The 10,000-nt window shown below is 44.3% G+C and overlaps 1 protein-coding gene across 1 annotated transcript in view; it reads left to right on the forward strand.

Moving 5' to 3' along the window:
* LOC147033982 (ARF GTPase-activating protein GIT1-like) overlaps positions 1-10,000 on the forward strand; it is a 149,025-nt gene that overhangs the window by 117,554 nt on the left and 21,471 nt on the right. Inside the window, exons 12-14 of the mRNA XM_085848641.1 lie at positions 1,556-1,702; positions 2,088-2,333; positions 3,650-3,727. Of these exons, the coding sequence (XP_085704767.1) occupies positions 1,556-1,702; positions 2,088-2,333; positions 3,650-3,727 (471 nt within the window). The remainder of the gene's footprint in view (positions 1-1,555; positions 1,703-2,087; positions 2,334-3,649; positions 3,728-10,000) is intronic.

The following is a 10,000-nucleotide window of genomic DNA, read 5'->3' on the forward strand; positions in this document are numbered from 1 at the left end:
AAGAACTTCTGCGACATTACAAAACAGAAGGCGATGCTTTCTTACAGTGCATAGTGACTGGGGATGAAAGCTGGGCCCACTACTTTCAGCCAGAAACGATGAGCGCAAGCAAAAAGTGGCTCCATTCAACTTCACCGAAGTCCAAACAATCCCGCACACAGCCGTCCGCTGGAAAAGTGATGCCGACGCTCTTCTGGGATAGCCGAGGCCCACTTGTAGAGCATTACATGCCCAGAGGGACCACAGTCACAAATGTATCATACTGTGACCTCCTTAAAAAGTCATCTAAAACGAGCAATCGGATCAAAACATCATGGACTACTCACTACCTGTATTTTGCTGCAGAATGACAATGCTCGGCCCCATACTTCCCGTGCTACAATTGCAACAATCGAGGACATGCATTTTGAGTGTCTTCTTCATCCATCCTACTTGCCAGACCTCACCCCTTCGGATTACCACATATTTGGGCCACTTTGAGGCACTTGGTGGAACCACTTTCTGATCTGATGTGGAGGTCTAAGAGGCAGTGCATGAACGCTTACACAAGCAGCCAAAATATTTTTTTCCTCGAGGAATCCAGGCTTCAGTAAAGTGCTGGAAAAAATGCATTGAATACAATGGAGATGATGTTGAAAAATAACACAGTTGTTCCATGCATACATGCAATAAACAATTTGTGAAAATATTTTAAGGTTACTTATTGATTGGTCCTTGTACAATCACCATTGGGGGACACATGAATATGAATCAATATTTTTGGATTTGACCTGTAGTTCATGCCCAGGGGGTGGAGACTTGGTTATCCGTCCATCCATCCATCCATCCGTCCATCCATCCATTGGGACCATACTCTGTGCAGAGCGTTGGTGCTGCCTGAGCAGTCTCCTTGGCTCTTGGGTACAATCCTGGACGGGTCGCCACTCCGACACAGTATACCAGTATGCTGGGACTCATTTTGCCGACCTCAGAAGGATGACAGGCAGAGTCGATCCCACCTGGTATTTATTCAACAGCCGAGGGGGATTTGAACTCAGGATCCTAGGATCCCAGGATCCCAAGCCAACCACCCTAACCATTATCACAGGGCTGAAAACCGACACGCCATCGACTTCACTCGTTGTTTTTAACTTTTATTTGTTTAAAGATCAAGTTTTATATTCAAATTAAATGATGCAGTTGATCAAATCCAAATTGCAGTTAAACAAAAGTTAATTAACTCTTGGTTTAAAAATTAAATTTCATCTTCAAGGTCACACCTCCCTTGTGATTTGAAATTGCATCCTACCTCGGTTTTAACTATCGGGTGTACCAGTTTGAAATGCAATTTTGTTTAAGATCACAATGCCCTGGCCGTACAGTCACTTGTAACCAGAGGGCAATGCCTGTTGTTTTAACCAATCAGCACCTTGCTCTCATCAACTTTGCCTTGTCTGAATGAATGACTTTGAATGAGTTGATGAATGATTGTGAGTCGGTGAGAGAAGTCAAAGGAGGAATGATTTGCAATTGAGAAAGTGTGCAGTGACAATGAATGGACGTGAATGATTCGCAGAGTGTAGACGGAGATCTTGAAGGAACTGTGAGCCTGCAGGAACATGTTGAAGTGAAAGCGGCTTTAGTAGCTGCAGAAGTTCGAATCAGACGCCTTCTCCAGCTGAACGCAGGCCTGGGGGATGATCTAAGGCGGCTGCAGATCCAGGTATTTTCTAAAATTTCATCCTCCTTCAAAACGCTTTTGTCACCTTTTCTCCACCTCCTTCAGCTGTGTTGTTTCCCTTCACTCTCCCTTCCTGGTGTCACAGCTCCTCTCCTACCCTTTCACTATGCCAATACCCCCCCCCACAATCTTATCCCCCATTTTTCTCTGCACCCCCTTCTTTGCTCTTATCTCCCCTATGCCACCATAACCCTTGTCATGTTCACTTTGCTGTTTTCTTATGCTGCACGTTTTTTTTCCATATCATTACCCCACTCCATCCTTCCCAATTTGTTTTTTGTCCACCCCCCCCCCCACTCCTTTTTCCACACTTAAAAAAAATAATCTTATCAACTCACTTGCCTTCTGCCTCACCCTGTTTTCCTAGGTTGATAGCCTTCATAGAGAGAATGCAGCACTGAGGGGAGGTGCAAACCCTGCCCCTTCCTTTCCCCCTAATCCACCAGCCCCTCCTCTTGGCTCCCTACGTGACAGGGGATTGGGAGGACAAGGAGGGAGGAGAGGGCAGGTGGGAGTTGCTGGGGAAAGTGGGGGAAAGGTGGGAGGGGGATGTGGAAGACCACTCTCTCTCTGTGATGTGGTGAGGGGAGGAGGAGAGGGAGAAGGCAATGGGGTAGGTAATATGTGATTACATTGCATTGTTGTTTAAGAAAGAACAGAAAGAAGTGCTATGCTTTGAAAATGCAGTAAAATGAAATTATTTTAAACTTTCTTACAATAGCTTTTACATACGTAGTAGTTTTATCACAAATTAATTAGGGTGGGGGGGGTTAAGAATGATAGTAAAAGGTTAGAAAAGTGAATTAAAGGAGCAAATACCAAGTTCGTTGTTAAGTAAACGTTTCAAAGAATTTGAAGCTAAAGAAGTCATATTTGTTGTGATTAAAAATTGTGGAACAGGAGGACATTGGCTTGAGAAAAACTTTGAAAGGAGAAATGATGGATTATTTTTCATTCATAAACATTGAATTGAATTGGATGTAATGTGAAGGTTGAAAGGGGGGAGGGGGGTGGGAGTGAAGGAGGAATACTTGGGATCTGTTTCACAAACCTTCCTCCTCAATCTCACCCCCATTATCTCCATTTTTCTTTGCTTCCATATATATCTCGTGACACACCTCTCTTCCCCCTCCCCTTCTCTTGCCTCTCTCCCTCCCCCTCCATCCTCCCTACTTCCCCATCTCTCTTCTTCTCTACCCCCCCTCCCTCCCTCACCCTCTCTCCCGCTCACTTTCTCTCCCGCTCACTTTCTCTCCCGCTCACTTTCTCTCCCGCTCACTTTCTCTCCCGCTCACTTTCTCTCCCGCTCACTTTCTCTCCCGCTCACTTTCTCTCCCGCTCACTTTCTCTCCCGCTCACTTTCTCTCCCGCTCACTTTCTCCCCCGCTCACTTTCTCCCCGCTCACTTTCTCCCCGCTCACTTTCTCCCCCGCTCACTTTCTCCCCCCCTCACTTTCTCCCCCGCTCACTTTCTCGCCCGCTCACTTTCTCGCCCGCTCACTTTCTCGCCCGCTCACTTTCTCGCCCGCTCACTTTCTCGCCCGCTCACTTTCTCGCCCGCTCACTTTCTCGCCCGCTCACTTTCTCGCCCGCTCACTTTCTCGCCCGCTCACTTTCTCCCCCGCTCACTTTCTCCCCCGCTCACTTTCCCTCCCACTATAATGTCTCTCCCACTCAAATTACCCCCCCCCAATCTTTCCCTCTCCCTCTTTCTTTCTACCTCCTCCTCTCTCGTTCTCTCTTTTTTCCCTCCCACTTTCTCTTTTTCTCCCCCCTCACTCTTCCTCCCTCTCATCCTCCCCCTTCCTCCCCCCACCCCCATCTCGCTTTCTCTCTGCCTCCCTCTATCCACCCCCTTCTCTATCCCCCCACCCTCTCTCTCTCCTTTCTCTCCCCCTCTCTTTCTCTCTCTCCCTCTGTCATTTTCAGATCCGTCGCAGTGTCTTTGTATCCAGCTCCTCTCCATCTCCCTCCCCTCCCATCACTCTCCCAATTTTTCGAACGCCGGTAACTCACTATTCCTCTTTTCAGTTACTAGCACCATAACGCAAACACTCACTGCATCCATGACAGCCTCATATGTTTTCCTAACTGTACTCAACCAGTGAAGACCATAATAATTTGAAATGCTTTGCTACATTTGCCATTGATAAGTAGTATGTGGATGGTTTCATACTTGACCTTGACTTTTGCTTATAAAAGGCAAAGTAATGTATGTAGATAATTTTTGAGAGAATTTTGTTGTTGTCATTATCGATAACCAGTACCTATAATCACCTGTGATCCTGCTTTGAATACTTGTGCTGAAAATCGAGATTGTGATAATTGAGATGACAGAGGATTTCGAGCCTGTTGAAATTTCCACGTGATTGACTGCGCAATATGGTGACGAGTGCTTGTCAGGTTTACATCCAAGCCTGATGATAAAAGTCTTAATAAGAGTTGAACAACCAAATGCTCAGTCTTAAGCAAAAGTCCAAATTAAATTTAAATCACCTTCATAAATATTGTGTTGTTATATTATAAGTTTACTTCAACCTTATGACAATGTTTCCAGTCCACTGCACTTCTGGTATTTCTACCGATTTTGTAAATGTGAGTAAATGATAAATTTCTTTCGGTTGACATTCATAGCACTGCACAGAAATCCCAGCAGATCCTGACTCGTCCACTTGCCATGACAATGCTATCACGGAAATTCAATAACCAGAATCCCTTTGTACAGTTTGTGGGTGACTTTGTCACCAGACAAAATTCTAATGTGGATTTGAACTGCACACGATCTCGGTTTGCCCAAACCCTGCACCGTCCCTTTTAAAGTCAAGTCGGGGGAATGGGGAGGTGACGTGCAAGTACAACGCAAGTTCATATGACTGTGCATACTCAGTCGCCAAACTATTCCATAGGGAAGCAAAGGCTCATATTTTGAAGAGTTCAAAGTAATCCGAGACTGCCAGGCCAAGAAGCAAAAAACGCAAGCTTCTCGTGACAGCTTCCTCCCCCTCCAGCCTCTCCTACTTCATGCTGCCTGGTGCACCGATGCTCACCGGCCTTCGGAATTTGCACACCTGGACACTCAACAGTGGAGAACATACAGTGGGGAGAACAAGTATTTGATACACTGCCGATTTTGCAGGTTTTCCCACTTACAAAGCACGTAGGGGTCTGTAATTTTTATCATAGGTACACTTCAACTGTGAAAGACAGAATCTAAAACAAAAATCGTGAAAATCACATTGTATGATTTTTAAATAATTAATTTGCATTTTATTGCATGAAATAAGTATTTGATCACCTACCAACCAGTAAGAATTCCAGCTCTCACAGACCTGTTAGTTTTGTCTTTAAGAAGCCCTCCCATTCTCCACTCATTACCTGTATTAACTGCACCTGTTTGCACTCGTTATCTACATAAAAGACAGCTGTCCACACTCAATCAATCAGACTCCAACCTCTCCACAATGGGCAAAAACAGAGAGCTGTCTAAGGACATCAGGGACAAAATTATAGACTTGCACAAGGCTAGGATGGGCTACAGGACAATAGGCAAGCAGCTTCATGAGAAGGCAACAACTGTTGGCGCAATTATTAGAAAATGGAAGAAGTTCAAGATAACAGTCAATCTCCCTCGGTCTGGGGCTCCATGCAAGATCTCACCTCATGGAGCCTCAATGATCATGAGAAAGGTGAGGGAGCAGCCCAGAACTACACGCAGGACCTGGTCAATGACCTGAAGAGAGCTGGGACCACAGTATCAAAGAAAACCATAAGTAACACACTACGCCATCATGGATTGAAATCCTGCAGCGCACTCAAGGTCCCTCTGCTCAAGCCAGAGCATGTCCAGGCCCGTCTGAAGTTTGCTAATGACCATCTGGATGATCCATAGGAGGAATGGGAGAAGGTCATGTGGTCTGATGAGACCAAAATAGAGCTTTTTGGTTTGAACTCCACTTGCCATGTTTGGAGGAAGAAGAAGGATGAGTACAACTCCAAGAACACCATCCCAACCGTGAAGCATGGAGGTGGAAACATAATTATTTGGGGATGTTTTTCTGCAAAGTGGACAGGACGACTACACCGTATTGAGGGGAGGATGGATGGGGCCATGTATCGTGAGATCTTGGCCAACAACCTCCTTCCCTCAACAAGAGCATTGAAGATGGGGCATGGCTGGGTCTTCCAGCATGACAACGACTCGAAACACACAGCCAGGGCAACTAAGTAGTGGCTCCGTAAGAAGCATCTCAAGGTCCTGGAGTGGCCTAGCCAGTCTCCAGACCTGAACCCAATAGAAAATCTTTGGAGGGAGCTGAAAGTCTGTGTTGCCCAGTGACAGCCCCGAAACCTGAAGGATCTGGAGAAGATCTGTATGGAGGAGTGGGCCAAAAACCCTGCTGCAGTCTATGCAAACCAGGTTGAGAACTACAGGAAACGTCTGATCTCTGTAATTGCAAACAAAGGTTTCTGTACCAAATATTAAGTTCTGTTTTTCTGATGTATCAAATACTTATTTCATGCAATAAAATGCAAATTAATTATTTAAAAATCATACAATGTGATTTTCACGATTTTTGTTTTAGATTCCGTCTTTCACAGGTGAAGTGTACCTATGATAAAAATTACAGACCTCTACGTGCTTTGTAAGTGGCAAAACCTGCAAAATCGGCAGTGTGTCAAATACTTGTTCTCCCCACTGTATCTGGGCAGTGAATGTTTAAGACACCTCCTGCAATGTATTGACACCGGTCTCTCATCTTGAGTCTCATTTGCTCATAAGCACAATATTGTCTCTACCTTATTTTCACCCTGTCACAACTGACACAGCTTTTGGATCCACCCTTTGTCTTAACATTACACATCTGGCTTGCTCGCTTTCTCTAATCGATCAAGTTTAATTCATTGTGGTTAAACCAAAATAATATAACCTCTGGGTGAAAAAAAAGGAAATTGTTGCCTTCAGACCATTTAGAATGCATTATGTGAAATCAAATAATTCCTTCCCACACCCCACCATACTTTCCCCTTTCATCCAAAATCGAATAACTACACATGCATGTGAGTGTAATAAAACAGGAATACAAATAAGTTCATACATGCACAGTAGCTATGAAGATTAAAATAATTAACTCTTGAAGAGGATGTTAAAGTATCTTTGTTTGCTTGGATTAAAATATTTCCAGGTAGTTTTGCTTTCCACCTCTTCTGCGCATATCTTATTCATAACTAATTTGTTGCATCATAGTAATTTACAATAACTATTACAATTGAGTTGTTGCACTTCCAATCCCAATCTAAGCATTTTTTTTTTGTGTACAATGTCGAGGCTCGTGCGAGAGCTAACACACAGAACGTACAACAAGGGGAGCAGGAGACAAGAGGGGCGGGAGCGAGAAGGACCAAACAGTGGGGAACAGAGACATTAGGAGATCTGTGGAAAGGAGAGGGATGGGGCGAGGTACACAAGGAAAACAAGATGGGCACGACAAGGATTTTCAGGAAAGAAAGCAGGGAATTTGAAGCGGTGGGTTTGGGGTGGATTAACAGGGGTAGAAAAGATCATGGTTTTGGATGGGGAAGATAAGAGGTGGTGGTGAACTGCTGTTTTGAAGACCTGAAGGGAAGAATGGGATTGAAGAGAGTGTGGGAGTTTGCTCCAATGTTGGAGAAAAAAGAGGAATGAAAAGGTGAAGGTGAGCAGTAATTCATGATTTTGGTAGGTTTACCAGAAGGGGGTTGCTGGCAGACCTTGAGTGCCCTGCGGAAATAAGGGGGGGACATATCGCAGACAGAGTGGGGAAGGCGAGACTGAGAGGACATGGTGAAAGACAGAAAGACCACTGACCTGCCTGCGTGAGAGACCCAAAGACTCGGCCTCATCGCGGGAGATACCAATGATCCTAAATGCCTTGGTTTCCACTGCCTGAAGCTGAGAAAGGTGAGAGGCGGGAGCACCAGCCCAGAGGGGAGAGCATTACTTTATCAAGGTACGGACGAAAGCTTTGTATGTGGTTAGGAACTCGAGTGGGCTGAAGAAGGACTTTGCACAACAGTTGATGCCCAGTCGGTGACTGGCTTTGGAGGCCAGCTTGGAAATGTGGCTTTCCCAGGAAAGATCATGGCAGATAGTGAGACCCAGAAGCTTGAAAGAAAGGACTTCTTCAAGAGGATTTTTGAGAAAGTAGATTGGGGGTGGGGGGGGGGGTTCTAAAAGGTCTTTTCGGAGAGACATAGTGAGAGTGAGATTTTTCAGGCTTGAAAGACATGTTCCACGTGTTGGACCAGTTTGTGATTTTATCCAGATCTGCAGTGAGTGAAGAAGCTGCTGCTTGCCGATCGAAGGGATAACAGATGGTACGGCAGAGGATGGAGTCATCAGCAAAGTGATAAAGAGGATTTTCTAGGGAGTCCAAGAGATCATTGATGAAAACCAGAAAAAGAACAGGGCTCAGAACGCTGCCTTGAGGAACTTCAGCCTGGACAGGAAGAGGGGATGAAAGAACTCCATGAAGGGCCACATGTTGACTGCGACAGGAGAGGAAGTCTGCTAGCCATTCGTGGAGATTGCCTTGGATACCAAAGGAAGAGAGTTTGGTGAGCAGGACAGGAGCAATTCATAAAAACTACTACAAAGCAAAAGTTAATTCCTCAAAATAATCTTTACTTTTTTCCACTGAAAAGCTGTGATACGGACCCATCAATTTCCAGAAAGATGGTGGCCCATCTGTGATTTCAACCCATCAATTTCCATAAAGATGGTGGCCCAGCTGTGATTTTAACCCATCAATTTCCATAAAGATGGTGGCCCATCTGTGATTTCAACCCATCAATTTCCAGAAAGATGGTGACTCAGCTGTGATTTCAACCCATAAATTTCCATAAAGATGGTGACTCAGCTTTGATTTCAACCCATCAATTTCCATAAAGATGGTGGCCCAGCTGTGATTTTAACCCATCAATTTCCATAAAGATGGTGACCCAGCTGTGATTTTAACCCATCAATTTCCATAAAGATGGTGGCCCATCTGTGATTTCAACCCATCAATTTCCAGAAAGATGGTGACTCAGCTGTGATTTCAACCCATAAATTTCCATAAAGATGGTGACTCAGCTGTGATTTCAACCCATAAATTTCCATAAAGATCGTGGCCCAACTGTGATTTCAACCCATCAATTTCCATAAAGATGGTGGCCCAGCTGTGATTTCAACCCATCAATTTCCATAAAGATGGTGACTCAGCTTTGATTTCAACCCATAAATTTCCATAAAGATCGTGGCCCAGCTGTGATTTCAACCCATCAATTTCCATAAAGATGGTGGCCCAGCTGTGATTTCAACCCATCAATTTCCATAAAGATGGTGACTCAGCTTTGATTTCAACCCATAAATGTCCATAAAGATGGTGGCCCAGCTGTGATTTCAACCCATCAATTTCCATAAAGATGGTGACTCAGCTTTGATTTCAACCCATAAATGTCCATAAAGATGGTGGCCCAGCTTTGATTTCAACCCATCAATTTCCATAAAGATGGTGACTCAGCTGTGATTTCAACCCATCAATTTTCATAAAAGTGGTGACTCAGCTGTGATTTCAACCCATAAATTTCCATAAAGTAAGTGACTCAGCTGTGATTTCAACCCATCAATTTCCATAAAGATGGTGACAGCTGTGATTTAAACCCATCAATTTCCATAAAGATGGTGACAGCTGTGATTTCAACCCATCAATTTCCATAAAGATGGTGACAGCTGTGATTTCAACCCCTAAATGTCCATAAAAATGGTGACTCAGCTGTGATTTCAACCCATAAATGTCCATAAAGATGGTGACTCAGCTGTGATTTCAACCTATCAATTTCCATAAAGATGGTGGCTCAGCTGTGATTTCAACCCATAAATGTCCATAAAGATGGTGACTCAGCTGTGATTTCAAACCCATAAATGTCCATAAAGATGGTGACTCAGCTGTGATTTCAACCCATAAATTTCCATAAAGATGGTGACTCAGCTGTGATTTCAACCCATAAATTTCCATAAAGATGGTGACTCAGCTGTGATTTCAACCCATACATGTCCATAAAGATGGTGACTCAGCTGTGATTTCAACCCATCAATTTCCATAAAGTTGGTGACTCAGCTGTGATTTCAACCCATACATGTCCATAAAGATGGTGACTCAGCTGTGATTTCAACCCATACATGTCCATAAAGATGGTGACTCAGCTGTGATTTCAACCCATCAATTTCCATAAAGTTGGTGACTCAGCTGTGATTTCAAC

This window comes from Eptatretus burgeri, chromosome 1, assembly GCF_056783735.1.
Source record: "Eptatretus burgeri isolate ZD-2024b chromosome 1, Ebu_testis_v1, whole genome shotgun sequence".
NCBI classification, from domain to species: Eukaryota; Metazoa; Chordata; class Myxini; order Myxiniformes; family Myxinidae; genus Eptatretus; species Eptatretus burgeri.